This window comes from Pipra filicauda, unplaced genomic scaffold (genome assembly GCF_003945595.2).
Source record: "Pipra filicauda isolate LSUMZ 115617 unplaced genomic scaffold, ASM394559v2 scaffold134_size1991817_pilon, whole genome shotgun sequence".
Classification (NCBI taxonomy): domain Eukaryota; kingdom Metazoa; phylum Chordata; class Aves; order Passeriformes; family Pipridae; genus Pipra; species Pipra filicauda.
In genome coordinates this window covers 1,327,311-1,345,428 of record NW_024103818.1, presented here as the reverse complement: position 1 = coordinate 1,345,428, position 18,118 = coordinate 1,327,311, and the positions used below count along the sequence as shown (strand labels likewise).

Below are 18,118 nucleotides of genomic sequence, written 5' to 3'. Positions count from 1 at the left end.
CTGAGAGGCTTGAAAAACTCGTAATTACCAGTGTTACAGGGCAATTAATGTATATTACACTGCACTACTCATGGCAGCAACTGTCATTTTCTCAATAAAAATGAGTACTCTTCAGCTAAAGGTGACATTAATTGGGACTTTAATGACTATGCAGAGGAGCTGAAGCCAAATATGAACAAAACAGCGATTCAATGAGCGACTTCAGAAACGAGAAAATTGTACTAAAATGAGATTAATTGCTGTTTAGAAAAAGGAAAGAACCTAAAAAGCTATTAAATTGCAGGGTTTGGGTGCCCGGGTGATGGTTGTGATGTTAATCTTGCATTCTCACAGCAGGCAAATATTCACTAAATTCAGAGCCTTTTGACAGCAGGAAAAATCATGTATGCTTAACTTCAATCCATCAAAAATATATTTCAGCTTTTATCAGTGTTCTAAATACTTCTGCAATTTCAAAAATTACTGCTCCATTCCTTGGCTGTCATCATGCAAATGCGAACACTGTCAATATTGCTATGAAAAATTCCCTGGCTTCAAAAGGCCTACTTCGGTGATAAAGAAAGAAAAACGTGAAGATTAGAATTGCAAAACACACACTACTAATATAACAGAAAGCAACAATAAGAATTTAATGTTTAAGTTGTGAAAACTGCTAAAATAGAAAATGATGGGGTATTGTTTTAGTGTGTGTGGGAAAAAAAAATAAATCAAAGAATTCCCCCACACTCTCATAACATCTTTAAAGCTCAGAACTTTATAGATAATTACTCATTGCAAATAATTAGGACATAATTTTGCAGCTTGACTTCAGGTGATATAATTATTAAAACTGTTCTGCAGTTTCTAAAAGCCTTTATCTGTGCTACTTAATTCTTTAAAGCAATTATATAATTGCTTTTCTTTATAGCCTTTTTAACTGTCATGATGACTGTATACATAAAACATTGCACTTAAACTCTGACATATAGCAGGGATACACATAGCTCTGATTCACTATTCACTTTGAAGTTATATCTCCTGTAACTTCAGATTTTGAAACAGAAAATCAGTTTAGCCTGTCAGGTTAAAAATTGCATATGAAGTATTCACATATCTTAAGAAGCAAACCTCCTCTTCTACCCAAACCTGTAACAGTTGCATCCTGGAAGAGACAAAATTAGACCTTTTCATTTCTTACAATATCCTGTTCCATAATTAATTCTGTTCAACCTGCATTTTCAGAATTAAGCATCTGTCTCATCCACATTTAAAAAAACTCTAGATGCATTAAACCACTGCATCCCCAAGTGCTATCTCCACTAGGTAATATAATAAAGAGGTTTCAAAGACAGTAACATTACATCTATTGGCACTTTTGATAGCTACGTTCAGAAATTCCACTATATGTATATAAATGCCTTAAGAACAAAAATCATGGGCAAACAGTTTCAGTTAGGAACTTTAACCAATCACCATGTGCTGAAGAGGGCCCACAAATTGTCGTAACACCAATTCACCTACTTTGCATACAGTACTTCGATTATTAGTTATCTCTTTGTTACACAGTCCTTATGTAAAAGTATCTGAAAAATGCATGACAATGTTACCATAGTAACCTTTAAGTTACACATATGATTCATGAAATGAATAATGCTGTGAATTTAAAATTTGATGATGCAATTTTTTGCATGAAACATCCACATTTTTGCAAAGGATAAATAAAACCAAAGCAATGCATGGGTACTTCATGTTTGAGTGTTTGTAGTTTCCAGAATAACTTTCCTTCAGGTTTTGATACTTCCTTCAGTATCAATGCCTCTGAAATTCGGATTTATGAAACCGCATTTCAGTCAGTTGTTTTACAAGACAGTGTAACTCCAATGAAATAGTTCTTGTAAAACTTCAAAAACGAAGTTTAGATTCTGAAACACAAGATCATCAGATTGAATTTAATTTATAATATAAAGCTTCGACCATGAGTAACAATCAATCCCAGAGTACGCAAATACATTATTAGCACCTATGACACTCAGAATTTTGTGTTAAAAGGTTGCTTGTGAACTTTTCAATTACTAGACTCTTAGCCATCCCTAAAGAACAACATTATGTGTTTCAGAAGCCAAGCCTGGCTAACAAGCTGTTACAAAGGAGGGAAGATTATATTAGGAGCCATTGACACAAGGAGATAAAATCACAGCCCAATGCAGTTAGTGGCTAACTATTCACTGTCTTTAGCAAAGCAATGATTTCATCTAGAGAATGATACAAAAATTGTAATTTTCCAAACTCATTATTGTTCTAGCCCAGGAATCCTGCACAGGCTGCTGGGCAAGTAACATTACGTGTGTTTTGCTGTTCTGCTAAGATTTTATTTTGAAGGTGGAGAAAACATGTTATTTTTTTTCATATGGGGACTGTGTTTCTTCTTCCTCCTTCAAATGAAATACTAACAGTTGTATTGTTCTTAAACTTTAAATAAACAGGCCTTAAACTTGGACTTTGGAAAGCATCATCTCGAAGCATAAAGACAGAGGTAACTGCTGAAAAAAATCTAAATTCTTACTCTTCTACAGAGGAGAAGAATATGAAATACATACAGACCAAAGGAGTCAATTACATTGAATTTAAAGAGACTGGTTACGCTTTCACAACCACATGTACTCATTCCAAGTTTTGTAATAGGACTGGCTTAAATTCATGTTAACAATAGAAACAGGAATTCATATACTAACTATGCCCATACTTTCCTTTTTCTTCTCCTTCTCTTCTTTCCCTAGTTTTGTCCTGACTTTATTTTCATTATTTGCACAAGATCATTTCATATGTTCCAAGTTTTTATTTAAGAATGCTGACCTGCAAACATTTTAGTAGGTTATTTTTCTCTTCCATTTTTTTAGGAGCATGAACTTTTCAGAATGTAAGTCATGTCTAGCTGAAGCTTGTCCTAAAATCAGAAAGCATTTTTTCCTTCTTAAAAAGTGGCGATTTCCCCCCATTGTACATATTTAGACAGAGATTTAAGAACGGAAACTCTAAAGTACATTAAGGATATACACCTATTTAAAAGCTGCAAATAGTTCTAAAAACTCCAAGAGAAAAATTAGTGATAGTTTACATGACAGAGCCAACATATACTTTAAATTTTTAAGAATATTTTAAGTATTTTCTTGACCTGAGAAACAAGGTAATAGAACTTCTTGGTAAAAGTAGCAATATTAAACCTATGGAGTTGGTATTATCAAGATGTTTGTGTGTCATGTTGATTTAATAAATTCTATCAAAGCTCCAAAAGAACTGAGAAATCTGAGTGTGCTAGTAAGGACAGAAAAAGGTATCATGCATCTTTTGCTAAGGCAACAATGAAAACCCATTGCTAACTCTAAGATTATGCCTGCTATATTATACGGAATTTGATGTCAATGGAATTTGCATTGTCCTGTAACATCATATACTAACTACTGACATGTAAAGAATCAGAATTCAGATGACTGCATTGTGGTACCAGAAGAATTGTTTCAATATGCAAAAATGTACCTCCATAAAGTCTGTAAGTCCTAAGCTTTGGGCAGTCTATGTTATGAATAGAGAAAACAAAGGGGATCAAGTGGTGGGAGTAACATCTGTAATGTAACATAAAGTTTCCTGTATTGCCTTCACTGCCTTCCTTAAAATTTTTTAAGTTTTTTTTTTTTTATCTCATTAATTCTCAAAGTGAGAGTTTTCTTAGCTCTCTTCTGAAACACTGCAGAGTCTAACTCTATCTTCAGGCCTAAGAGTCAAAGTATCATAATTTAGATCAAAAACATGTCAATAACCCACCCTCCCACCCCAGAACCCTGTCAAATGGCAGCATTATTGTTTCCCTATCAATGTTAATAATACGGTCTCCTAACACTACCATTGTGGGGACAGGGAAAAGAATAAAAACAATACTTGTAAAGTAGGATGGTAGACACAAAAACTTGTTACCTGTAGACCAGACCTCTCACAGGGAGAAGATTATTACCTTCCAACTCTGGCTACACTCAGTACGGTTTTGGTAGAATACTTCTCTTGGTATTCCTGCATCTTCTATGCCCAGCATAACCTCCAGGCTTATAAGTTTATTAACCATCAGGTCACAGTTCAGGATGGTATATCAGTTGTAGATTGGATATGCCACAGAAGAGTTGCTCCAAAATAAGCAAGAACTAGAACATTAAATTATCTCTTAACAAAGGTATAGAGTTTAATTATTTTTGTCTGAGTTTTCCATACAAACGAAAAAACATATTTCTATGATTTCAATTAGTAAAAGTCAGTATCACTTGTATTGGAGGCAGAAGCACATGAAAACCTCCCCTGGAGTTGATGTACTCCTTTAGCCTGGGTTTCACAGGCCCACTTCTCTTGAAAGGCTTCAGTCTGAAAATGGGTTTCCTTCTGCAAGATATTTGGGTTTTTTTTTAGACTTGCATATTTTACAGATGATTTTCCATCTCTTTTACAGCTCTCCAAGGGAGTTCCCCAGGGCTTTGAGCATAGTCTCTCTAAATCTACAAAGAAGAATCTTATCTTAAATTAGAAACTCTAATTTAAGTGCAACTTCAGTGAGTACATCTACCCTACTGATTCAGTGCATTTCCACAGGTCTTGTGAAATGAAGATTTGCATTGCATTTATGGGTAGAATCTTGCAGTATGAACTTGAGAACATCACAAGAGGGCTTGAAGAGGTGCCTGTCTGCTGACGCATTCCATTTGGGATATAAGTTCCTGATCCTCCAGAAATAATAATTCTTTATGAGTATGTGGTGTGCATTATGAAACTTCATTGCTGGTAAAGGTACAACAAGGACATACGGACCCAGGATCATAATGGATCTCTCAAAGTCACACTTGAGTCCTCCCCTTTTCACGGTGCACAGGTCAAAAACATATGGGAGGACAGACGAGATCCACTCCCACCAGTATCTCATGAAAGCTCAAACTATTGCCAGTGATTGTACTGTGACAACTTATTCTGTGTATTTCACAACTAGATAATTACCAACATAACTAAATGGAGTTTTTCATTCATTATTCTTCTCACCCTTTTTTCTTAATCATTATACTCAACATGATCATCTCCAGCTATTAAAAACTCCTATAGACCTTTCATCAGTCTCCATTTGGAGTTCTCTCTCAAGCCCCTCATATCTGAAATGTTCAAACCTGGCTAATACTTTTTCAGGGTATTGTTATATTACTTTCCAATTTCTCATTTCATCTACACACATAAGATCCCCCTAAAAGCATTCAGTTCCTCTGTGTATTGCAGCAAAGTACCTTTTTATGAACTTGATCAGTGCAGTCTGCTCTGTTTATCTCCATCCAAAACAATTCTGCAAAAAAACCTGTGTGACTATTTAAGTATGTAATTTCTTTCTTTGTGGCTGGAAAGTGGAAGACCCGTTATACAGGAAGACCTATATGCCTTGCACGCTTTTATCATCTCTCTCCATTCACTAGCATACTTGTCAAGTTCCACACTGAATTGGCAAACCACCTTTATCCTTTATCCCTAGTTGCCTCTCAAGGTTAGAAATAATTCTCAAACAGCATTAACAAAAGCAATCTGTTATTTTCCTCTAAATATCTCAGCTGTCAAAACATAAAAACTTTAGCAGGCTTCTGATGTACTCAGATCAGTGAATATTATTCTGACCAATATTATTGCCTCTTTGCACTGCAGTGTAAACATTTGTTGACTCATGTATTATACTTGAACATTAAACTCTGTAGGACAAAGTATCTCCTGTTCTACATCAATTTCTAGCACATTTTATTAGGATTTCTAGGTGTAGTTTCAATGCACTTAGTAAATGCTAACAAAGATGATGTGTAATAGAGGAGGGAAATAGCTCATTCCAAAGCCACTTCATACACTGACAGAACATCTCCAAACAAGAAGTATAAAATCAAGGTTGAGAATTTACTCTTAATCCATACTGCTTAGTTTTAAAACACATATTCACACAATAAAAATGATTACACTATCAAATTTAAGGTGATTTAATGATATAAAATACTAAATTAACTGTTCTAAATTATGTCTTTCATTCTAGATGATAACTACTCTGCTTCAGAACAACAAAATCATAACAAAACAGAAATCACAGAATACAGTCTCCCATGTATCTTGTCAATATCTCTTTAATTCAAGGAAAGTAGAGACTTCTTTGAAAAGTCTTTAATATCTTCTAAGTATTTATATTTCATCTTGTGTAAGAGCAAAGTCTTTTCTGTTATTTTAAATAGCTATAAAATTATACAATCATCGTGAGTTCTGTAGTTTAATTAAGCACTGTATTTCAAAAGTCACCATTAGACAACAGTAGGATTTTTAAAAATTACATTATAAAGGTTTGCTAATTATTTCTTTTTCTTTCTTTGCAGACTTACTCTTTAAGAAACTGGATTTCTTAGGAATTAGGATCATATTTGAAGGTGGAGTTTCTTTGCCGCAAAAAAAGTACAAAAAACTCAGTTATACTATTCCTTTTGCCATTAACCATGGGAGGGGGGGAAGTGTGAGACGTGAAAACTATGAATGTGTGAGGACAATTTTGAGGATTTTTTACCCTATTTCTGTGATTTTATCCCATGGCCCACAGCTTGCAAGTGGCTTTTGAATCAAGAAGACAATGAAAATTTAAATATTTTTTTAAGTATTAATATGCATTAATTATTTGCATGAATGAATTTAAGCCAAAGCAAAGCTTGCATGTTTTTAACATATAAGTTAATACAGTTATTCACTGCTACACATCTATAACATGTTTGTATCTCTACTTGATTCCACTTGGTAAAAATACTAGGAAACAATTATGTTGAACACCTGAGATTTGATCTTTGTATGGTGTGAGTTTGTCTTAGGTAAAAGGATGGGTATGCCTGTAAAAGGCAGAAAGATTGTTGCCTGAATTTTTTCCAGGAAAATGGCAGATATGGCATCAACTTATCTCAAAAAATGACTCATTAGTTAGTCCGGTTAAATCCTATGAAAACTTAAATAATGAATACTGGATCATATTAAGTTTCAGCAGACAGAGATTTCCTCAGAATTGTAATATAAAGGAAGGAAGCAGTAAAGATGATTCCTACTCCAATTTCTTCTCAAACTTCTTTATTAACACCGAAGAATTCCTTTTAGGATTATGGAACACCAATTCAAATCTTTATTCTCACTAAAGTTTTCTTTCAAGTTTTCAATTTGTCATCAGATTTCGCATTCTTCTTGATAAAGTAATTATGTGGCACTAATATTCAGGAATTATATACTGACAGGTTAAAACAAATGCTATCTCCTTCCAACATTCAAATTAAAGGTATTCACATCCAATGGACAATATCAGCAACTCAACGCTGAAGTTTTAATTTCTACAGCATATGATATTTTTTCATTCTCATACAAACAACATATAATGAGATTTACAGAGTTAATTTTTGAAACTATGATTTGAAAGAAAAAAGACATAGCATACATAGAAGAAATATGAGAAGTGTTTATATATTGTCTAGCATTCCAAAGTATATTTATGGCATTTACTTTTCTTAAAAGATTTTCTGATAGGGAAATAAAGAACAGCATTTCTAGGAAAGAGTAAATTGAAATGGTATAAACATTTTGTAAAATAAGAAACTTTGTAATCCTCATGTGTGTGTTTCATGTAGAAACATTTACAGACGTTATGAAGACATATGTGCAATAGCTGCCTTATGTTCTGCTGATCTATTTTCAGGTTTCTAATCAGTACCAGATTAATTTATGCTCGCATTTTCTGAATCACAGACATTTTTGAGTCACTAAAATTCACTGTAAAAAATGAAAAAAGTCAATGTAACTACTTTTGTATTTTCAATCATGGTTTAAAATTGCATTTTTTTTAAGGCAAGGATAATCACTGATCTACTGTGATGAGTAACTGAAATTATTCTTTTTATTATTTGCCTTTTCTGATCTCCATTCCTAAGTCATGCAAAACAAAATGAAAAAAAAAAAGGCAAGCATTTCTAGCAAATGTCTTAATCTGGCCAAAATAAGCCTCTGTGGCTTTGGTCCACAGAAGCTTTATTAGTTTCCTGGGCTCCATAGTGGGATAAACTATTTCATGCATGAAGGGATCAGCATTCCTTCTTCTAATCATTGCTATTGTGCCCATTACAAAGCTCTCTGAACACCTCCTATGGATATCACATGCTATCTTAATCGCTTCTCAATTAATAATTTTATACTCATATTTCAGTTCTGCCACTTCTATATACATTGTTACTTGAGAATGAATCCTGAAGCCTTAAGTGAGTAGGTGAGATTATAGTAATTTTTCCACCATGAATACATTCTTACACTGAAAGTGTCCAGACAGCAGTTTTCAGTGAATAAGTGTAACAGCTTAATACAACAGGTAATCCCTTTATAGTGCCATGACAGATGTTGGTGCCCTGTCTATTGTGGTCATCCTATAACTTTATAGAAACAGAAAACATTTTCCTATGTGCTTCAATATGTAAAGTGGTAGCTGATACTGTTTACATGAGAAGTATCAGAAATCTCTTGCTAGCACCAGCTAAACCTTTAATACCTGAAAGTTAATTTTTTGTACTCTGGATTTACTTGTGCACTATATAACAGTCTTCTGAATGTAATATAGGTGGACTCAAAGAGGGAACAAAGTTAATAATTTTTGCTTTAACGTATTAACATTTTAACTCGTTTGCTAAATCATATTACCTGTCTTCTCAGGTAGAAGTCACCTCCCTAGTCAGCTTCCTGTCCACTTTTTGAAGATGGTGGGCACTAAATGCGAAGGGGAATAGTAAAAGAACACAGACTGACATCACACTGATTGTTCTCACTTGCAGAGGAAAACACAAGTAATACTTAAAGATTGTCACGGGGGAGAGGCATGGTGTGAACAAATTCTCTCACAAAGCATTTTCAGCTAAATGATACTCCTCTTGATATTATACTAACTCATGCAGTCTAAAGTCCTGCTGGAAGAAAGAAATAACTAAATTACATTTAGCTTTTTAAAATCTTCCCCTTAACCCCATTCAATCAGTCCTCATTCCTTCAGGAATATATAAATTCCAAAATTTACGTAGTGTAGTTTGACAAACAGCAGCATCCACAGTTGGATACAGACAGCACCAGAAATCTAAGTGAAGCCTGCTATGCATTCCACCAGGACAAGTGTGTAGATCAGTATTTGTCTCTTGCAACATGAGAATGCCTAGGAGGTTTCCTGTATACATTTAATGAATGTAAACTGACATACAGAAGGCTTGTTTTCCCTAACTACTTTCTACAGACCACTTAGATACAGTCCAAGTAGAGATGAAAAACACAGGCCCAGATAACAGACAATAGTGTATTTCATATGCAACAGCAAAGTATTTACATAATAACCTTATATTCAATAAATTATAGATGAAAACCAACTAATATTTTAGCAAAGTGGAATCAGCAGAAAGGCAAGATGCATGGCCTACTGAGATCTGACTAGTGTGTGGCAAACTATTTAGGAAAAAAGGGCGTTCCCTGTATCTGCTAGTTATGTTTGTGAAGGAAGCCTAAAAAGCCATTGAAGCATAACTAAGAATGGAATGTACCTCATCAAATAAAGAGTATTCCTTTTCTAATCACAGAAAGTGGACTTCGACAAAAAGCATGGTCTGTTGAGAGATGAACATATGAAGAGCTCATATAAGGAACAGAACTTGGGCACAGAAAGGAAGGACTTCAGAAAGAAGAGACTGCTTTTACAGCCCCTAAAGTAAGTGCTCTGAAAAAATATATGGGTGAGTGAAAAAGATGACAATCTACAAGAAACAAAAAGCATGAAGAGAATTATTATATATCAGTACAAATTTTGTCACACAAATAAGTCTACAAAACAGAAAACCTAATTTTGAATTGGTATGGTTTTGAACTGGAAAGAAATATTATTTTAGAATCATAATACAGTTCCAGTAAAGTGCAGTCTGTTCAGAGATCAGTTGCTTATAAGAATAGGGAATCTGCAAGAATTAATACCATTAATAATGGTATATATCAATAATACTTGTTCTGTGATTCAGTAAAATTGTGGCTGGCTGCTCCCTGGCACAATGAAAACACTGTATAGGCAGCTTGCAGGAGTGGAATAATTAAGGAAAACTTTTAGCAGTTATGGCCTGCATAGTGCCCGGGTTGTTAAAAGGTATTGTGTAAAGTCACACAAAAATCACAGCGAAAGAAAAGCCAAAATCATAATAGGTGACTACAGATCTAAAGATTATTATTCTGCCATTGGCAAATACAAACACGTAAGTTATTTTTGTCATCTGGTTTGCCTTAATCAAGAGCTAAAAATTCATTTATAACACTGTACACTAATGCCATGTTTATATCGGTATCATATGCAGCATGCATGAAAAAGTATACATTAAAATGAAGAACAGCAATTCATGTAATAGTCAAAGACAACCAATAACAAAACCATGAAATTCCAGTTGTCAAACATAATTTACTATGTATATTTCTTCTCTTCTCTGTTAAAACAGTAATTATTAAAACTAAAGTGATATGAGTGAATGTTTATGACTTCTTATTAAAAACCTTGACTTAAAGCAGTGTTCATTTAAGCTTTAGGTTAAAGAAAATCATGTAGAGATCTCTGTGAGATGGCCTAGTGACTTTATATCCTCTTGTCAAACCTCAGCAGTTTTATTTGCAGTGATACATGCCGGAGAAGGTTGGAGGTTAAAGTTGATAGGGGGGCCAACAGGAAAGCCAACCAACTTCTTTCAGAAGATTACAACCTTTAACATATTAGGATCTGTTGGCAGTTACTGCTAACTTTTTAAGTCTACATTTGTGTACCCGTCTGTGAACTGATCACCAAGCTCCAGACCAAGAGGATTTATAAAGCCCTCCCTCTCACTACTTTCCTTACATTATTCTTTCATAATTTTCAGTTTAAGTGATTATTTTAGTTTTTGGTATTATATTGATGTTTAGTGCTCATCAATAGTTTTCAGAAGAACGTTTATAGATAGATAAAATATTTTCCTTATTTTCTTCAGCCTGGTTTTCTCTCTCATTCTTAAAACTGAAGAAAACTAGAAAATATAACTTAGGAAAACTAACATTAAATGTAATAGCAGCTATCTGCTGGAATAAAGCTCTTCAGATTTCCCTTTCTCCCATTTATTTTGAACTCAATTCCTCTGTGACTTTGAAAAAAAAAGTAATACAGAAAAAACTAACGATAAATAAAATAACACAGAAACACTGAAGAGTTGAGGTAAAAAGGGATCTTTAGAGATTGTCTAGTCCTCCTAGACAGGGTGAACTAGAGATGGTTGCTCAGGGCTTTGTCCAGTTGGGTTTTGAATATGTACAAGGATGGAGACTGCACAACCTCTCTGGACAGACTGCTCCAGGGTTTGACAACTCTCACAATAAAAAAAGGTTTTTCTAATGTTTCAGTAGATTTTTCTGTATTTCAGTCTGTGTCCGTAGACTCTTGTCCCCTCCTCACTGGGCACTATTAAGAAGATCTTAGCCTCCATATTTTCACTCCTTCCTTTCAGGTATTTATGTACTTTGGTAAGATCCCCTCCTGATTCTGCTCTTCTCCATACTAAACAGCTGGAGCTCTCCCAGTCTCTCTTCATACTAAAAATAGTCCAATCCCTTCTTCGTCTCTGTGGCCCTTGTTTGGATTTGCTGCAAGTTACTCTCAGTACAATCATGAATCTCATGCTCTATCTAATCGCTTAATCCAAAGGACCAAATCATTACATAGATCAAAACTAGTACTGATGGTAGCTTTATTCTTACCTGCACCTAGGACAGCACACTTTTTTCCACTGATTTCAAACAGAACTAAATCTCTGCTGGACAGATCAATAGATGCCCATGATGGCCACATGACGTACAAACGCAATGATGATTTCTTTAGTTATATGCATTTAGACAATAAACAACTTTTCTCATAATATATCTGAAACATTTAACTTGCAGGTGTACGGAAACCAGTCTACAGTTATACATTACTGCAAACCTAAAGCTTTGCATTTTAAAATGAGCAACTACTGTAGAAACTCCACATGTAACACTATTGCTGCTGCATGAGACCAACATAACAGAAAAATCTATTATGCTTAACTTTTATATTTTATACAAAGGTAAATACACATCTAAATTAAATTTTTTTGGTGTGTCAGACTTGACTTTTAAGCTTCTTCCACTTCTCTGCTCCTTCTCTGAAACTCCAGAGAAGAATGTTTGGCAAAGCAAAGATTCTGCATTCCACATCTCATACCATTTAGCTGTTGCTACAATTTTAATTATACAAAAGTCAGTGGGCTCTAACAAAATCTGACTAGGTAATTAATACTCTAAAACAGACACTGTGAGCTACGGAACGCAACGTTGTACACAAATTTCCTCATGTCATAGGAAAGACTTATGAAGTGCAGTGTATTTCTCCATAGGTAAAACAACATCACATGATGTTAACAGCTTTTTTTTCATCTTCTCTGCAACTAACTAAAGTGTCTTAATATATTTTGTTCTTTAAAAAAGTAAATTTTTCTAGGAGTTTCAGTTCAGACACATTCACTCGTATCACAGCAAAATGAGGGAGAGAATATTACAGAAGAAGTACAAGAAATATATCCACAGCAAGGCACAATTTTAAACTATTATTTTATTGATATGCACAAAAAGTATTGTTAAGTAAAACAGTATTATAAGATTATAGCATAATGCTTAGATTTTGTATTTTAGTTACATCTATGAAATTCACATATACCTAAACTCATATACACATATATGTATTCTGAGGTCAGATCTACATTATGATGCAGACATTTTCTTGAGAATTGCACATGAAGGGGATTCTCCCACTGAGCCAATTCCATAGACCCAGTCTAAATCCGAGGTCTATTTAAGCCAAGGAGGGACCAGAGGCTGAGCAGGCTAAGCGTTGTAGTGCTATTACATCTTATTGGTCCTGTGGTGATTAAATAAAAAAAAATAAATCTACAAGTAAGGGTATTGATTTTATAGAGAAGAGGCAGAAAAACAAAGGACACAAAAGACAGTATGGTGTGCTTTTACAACTGGGAAAGTCTTCTCCAAAATAGTGAGAACACAGACCATTCTCTCTGAACTTGTACCCCTGGACATTTTACAGAGAAGCATGATTTGAGTGGTAGTTTGACATGATTAGTGTATTTCCTAGAATCCTATCCTTTATCTTCTTAACACAAGCAAAAAACCTCTGGAACTTTATGTTGTTTTTATAACGTTTTATGCCAAAGCACAGACAGTACTTCTGGATTCTCTTTCTCTTCCTTGACATGCTATAAATGGTGATAAGAAAAAGAGAATTATGAGAAGATCTGTTCTTAGGTTTATACTTTTGCTACAAGAATAGAGATTTTTTCCTAACAGAGCATATTCATATGTCTCTATCTGTAGTGTCTTTTACCTTGAGTTTTAAAAAAACCAGGTTTGACCTTGCAATATTTTTAATCAATATCAGGCTTTTAGTGGTAGTGAATTTCAAATATAGAAGCAACAAGTAATTTGCTTGAGAATACAAAAGAGATCAATGATGGATCAGATTCAGAGCTACATTTACAGCTGCTATCGCTTACCCTGTCCATTGTCCAGAGGCAAATGCCTGACAATCAGTTACTAAGAAACATTATGCATAACCGTGTAAATGAAGACCATTATTCTATCTTGGTCATCTTACTATTCGCATCATGAAAGCCTCAGTTTGTATTGAGGCTAGATGTGCTAACTATTAGGCAATTACATAAGGAGCTAGTCTGCCCTACCAGAAGATTAAGCTTTCAGCTCTCCAATAAAGCACATTTCTCTCTTGAATGTTGTATTTTAAAGTAGTGAAATTATACAGAAAGTTTACTGGTTTTAATAAAGTATTATCATCAGTAAGAAGGGGTCTTCAGATATAGGAAATGTAATTTTTAACAAAAGAAAAATCACACGAAAAAGTAAAAATTACTGTGCCAAAATTAAAATACTGTATGGTAGTAAGTTTTACTCAGTGAGAACTTAGTGCGTTTACCAAAGTGTACGTTAAGTCTTTACTGATAAAGTCATCTTTGGTATGCAACAGTTATACAATCCCAACTACACAAAACTGTAAGCAGAAAACAAATGACTAGCAGAAAAGGAAAGGAAGAAGACTTCACATTTGACTTGAACTTCTACTGAACTTACAAACCCAAGAGAAGTGACTAAAACTAATGACTCTGCAGGAGACCATCAATTTCAGATTACAGAGTATCAGATAGTAGAGCATATTCTACAGAAACATTATACCACTTAATAGCCCTACCACACCAGGAGGGGTGAATGGATTGAAAGGGACACAACCAGTTGAAAACAGAAAAGAGTTTAATGACAGGATGATGTGAGGCACTTCTTTCTCAAAAACAGGGACACTATATACAGAAAGGTTGCCAAAGCTAACCATGCACATCTGTGGTAGTTGGGGTAGTTTTGAGTCCTCAAGCCTCAGGAAGCCCAGCAAAGAAATAAAGTGAGGCATTTTTATGCAGAACGATGCCAGATATTTGTACATTTTCAGCAGTATCTTAGCTATCTTTCTCACATGGTCATTGCCCAGTGTATTTCACAGAAGCTATGCTATTAATTTGTTCTCCAGTTCAAAGCGTGTGAGTAAGCAGAAAACAAACCCAAATTTTTCTAAAAAGAAGAATCACCAAGAACAGAGATGTTTTCTATTTCTATGATCAGTCAGTGACAAAGTGAACACTGATAAGAATTAACTATCCAAACTTAATTTACTAGAGGATATAGCAAGACCCTATATATTGAAGTCACATTTTCATTATGAAAAGTTTTATAATGTATTTGGTCCAGCAATTACAACTAAAAAACTGAGAGAATTTTAGCATTTGTTGAAAATGTACTTTGGTGAAGTTGATCTATCTGTAAAAATCCTTGCTACGCGAAGACAACTTGCATACAGATTCATTTGGTATTTGGCTACAACAAATCAACCAGTCACTGCAATTGATGTGTATGCACCAGGGGGAGAGAAAACAACATACAAAAATATCCTCGGGAAAGCACGAGGCTAAGCAAGGGTGCAAACTACTCTAAAAAGACAGCAGTCAATGTTGTTTATAAACCACTGCTGATCACATGCAACTTAAGTTGGTCCTAGTTTGCCAGAAGCGGTATAACTCAATAATGCAGAACAAGTGCTTAAATAAACTTTTCAACACACCATACAACCAAGAACATTACTAGCAAATGTGAATTTTTGTTCTGTGAGAAGAAAAAAGCAGAAATCAGAAATACATTCAAAATGCATTTTCACAGTATATTAGACAGACACCTGTGATGAGTAGGAACCTACAGACTGTACGAAATAGGCAACTGAACTTCTGTCAGTATGGCAGTTGTACTGTTCTGAGGGTAATCATGAGAACATAATTTTAAATTGAGAAGCTAAGTGTTCACCTTGTATTTTTTAAAAACCACCCTTGTTAAAAGCTAACACTAAAAAACTCCAAATAGGTAAAGTCACATACTTTAGAAAACATGAAATATCTCTAATATGCTATTCATAGCCTATGTTTTAAAAGCGGAAGAACATATATAAACACACACAAAACAAAGCTATCACTGTTGTGTAGTCTGCAGAGTATTTTCAGTTATTTTTCCACATCCTTGGAAACATACGTTACTCTTAATACAGTAGGATCCTGTAATTTTATAACATTTTGGATTTCTTTGAAATGAAAAGTCCATTTTATTGTTTTTTAATTAAATCTATTTCCCTGAAAGGTCTTCAAAGGCTCTACAAACTACCTTGCATTTTATTACTGCTGACAGTTATCTAAACCACGCTTGAATGCCCTCTTTATCCTTTAGTGAACAATTGAAAGATCATATGCTAAAAAGACTTGTGCTTTCTCTTCTTCTAGCCCTATAATTAAGGCATTTTAATACATTTTTTCATAGTCATTAAGAGAGCACAATGTTAAAAATTAATGAAATGAGACAATTTTGAGTTTAACAACCATAAATACATACAACATAAATTTGTCTCAATTGTAGATATGAAAAAAAGCCTTCTTGAAATCACATGGTGAGATTACCAAATTGTCAAGATTTTGCCTTTGCTGTCTAAGAGTATTTGAATGATGTATGGTAGCCTGACAATACTGCAGTGTTGTTACGTACAAGAGAGGTAAACACTTCTGTCGAACATTCAAATTTCACTAGGTTTTTGTTTACCTTATACAGACGCCCATAAAAAAAATGTGGTATTGCTGAGCGCTGATGAAATGAGAGAGCAAAGAGAAGAGAGGAAGCAAGACAAAGGTATATGAAGGGAAAAATGATCATAAGTCAATTGCAAAAAACCTGACATGTAATGAAAAATACCACTATAATAACACCCACTTACAGCAGTACTTTAATAATGCTTATAACAGAACAAACAAGATTTTAATTTGGATTTTTTTATAAGAGAGATCACTATATTAATGTATCACATATTTTTGCAACAGACACAGTAATAAGTGGGTTTCTTTTGTTACACAGTGAAAGGAATTCAATGTTTCTAAGTACATCATCATCACTTCTATATACACCAATTAAATATATGGTGCAACTGTACTATAGTCACATTATTACTATTTCCAAAAGGTATTACAAATGAGCAAATTATACAGCTTATCTTTTAAAACTAAGTTTTTCAAGGTGTAAGTTCTTTATGCTTTCTCATCTAAATTCGAAAAGATGCAGTGCACAAGAAAGCAAGAAGAGATTTTTTTTTTTTCCTTAAGAAAGAAAAGATAGGAAAAAAAAAGAGAAGTTGTTCTCCAGGAGATTTTTTAGGGTTGTCAGACTGTTATATTACAAACAACCTTATTAGTCCTTTATAATTACAATAGGTACCTCTGGACAAGATCGAGCAGACATGACAAATGCTTCCGACTTCTTTTTAAATCGAACCTGGAAGGTCATCGCTGAACAAACAGAATGCTATACAGTTGGGGCCATAAATTGTGAAAGCTAACAAAAAGGTAAGTTTTTTTATATAAAAAATTAAAATTATTCTGTTCAGGCTATCCTGTATAAGATCAAGAAATAGGAGGATGGAGTAGTTTAAAAAGGATAAGTAGACAGAGAAAAAGAAATCCTTACAAACTTTATTAATCACACTTTTTTTTTGGCAGCTGAACCTGTATTTTAGTATGAATGTAATGTCTTTAGTTGTTTTATTTTAAAAATATGTCTTGAAGATAATTCCCTAATGAGTATTTATCCATGTTTGCAGTGTGGACAGTCAGTCTCAAATATATAGTATTTGCTTGCTGCTATCCTCATATCAAAGACATGCATTTTTCCTAACATTTTTATTTTGTTTTAGGATCATTTAACAGTACTGGTAGTTTTGGATTAAATTTGATTTGCATGGAGATAAACAGTAACTTAAGTGACTGGAACTGGAAACCGATTGATGGATTTGCTTTTAAATCTCATATTTCAGTTTGGAGAGGAAATGTAAGGATTAAATTAGAAAGTTGTAAACCCTTGATGAGACTTAGTGGTATAGAACAGAGGAAAATGAAACCTTCAGTTATTTTCCTTACAGTTAGGCTGAATGAAATTGTAAATCAACAAAAGATTTGGACAGCATTCAAATCAGCAGCTTTACCTAATAAAAGTTCTAACAGAGCACTGAGCATACCATTTGAAATAAATATGAAATAAATACAAAATATGAATGACTTTAAAAAGAACCATATGAGAAGCAAAACAGTAAAATCACAAAAATTTGAGCAAAGGAAATTTGAACTGATACGTATGATGGGCAATTAACTACCTATTTTGACAATTCTAAGTGGTCAAGTTTTTAAAGTATGACACAGAAACCTTAACCTATCTATATATGACTGATAAATGAGGCATTTTGTGTCATTACATTCCCATAAATCACCTTCTTTAACTGCTGATGGCTTTTATCAGGTCTAACCTTTTCAAGTTTCTATCAGAGTGCTAACATTTTCAACTTTGACACATATGCAGTTTACAAATTCTGCAGCTGATT

At 34.0% G+C, this 18,118-nt stretch overlaps 1 protein-coding gene across 6 annotated transcripts in view; it reads right to left on the bottom strand.

The window, feature by feature from the left end:
- The window catches only part of CDIN1 (CDAN1 interacting nuclease 1), a 124,775-nt gene that overhangs the window by 33,987 nt on the left and 72,670 nt on the right, over positions 1 to 18,118 (bottom strand). Inside the window, exon 11 of one of the 6 annotated variants that reach the window (XM_039378315.1) lies at positions 12,816 to 13,003. The exons of the other annotated variants lie outside the window; for them this stretch is intronic. Within the exon in view, the coding sequence (XP_039234249.1) occupies positions 12,988 to 13,003 (16 nt within the window). The 3' untranslated portion in view covers positions 12,816 to 12,987. Of the gene's footprint in view, positions 1 to 12,815; positions 13,004 to 18,118 lie in introns of those variants that run through there. 6 annotated transcript variants of the gene reach the window in all.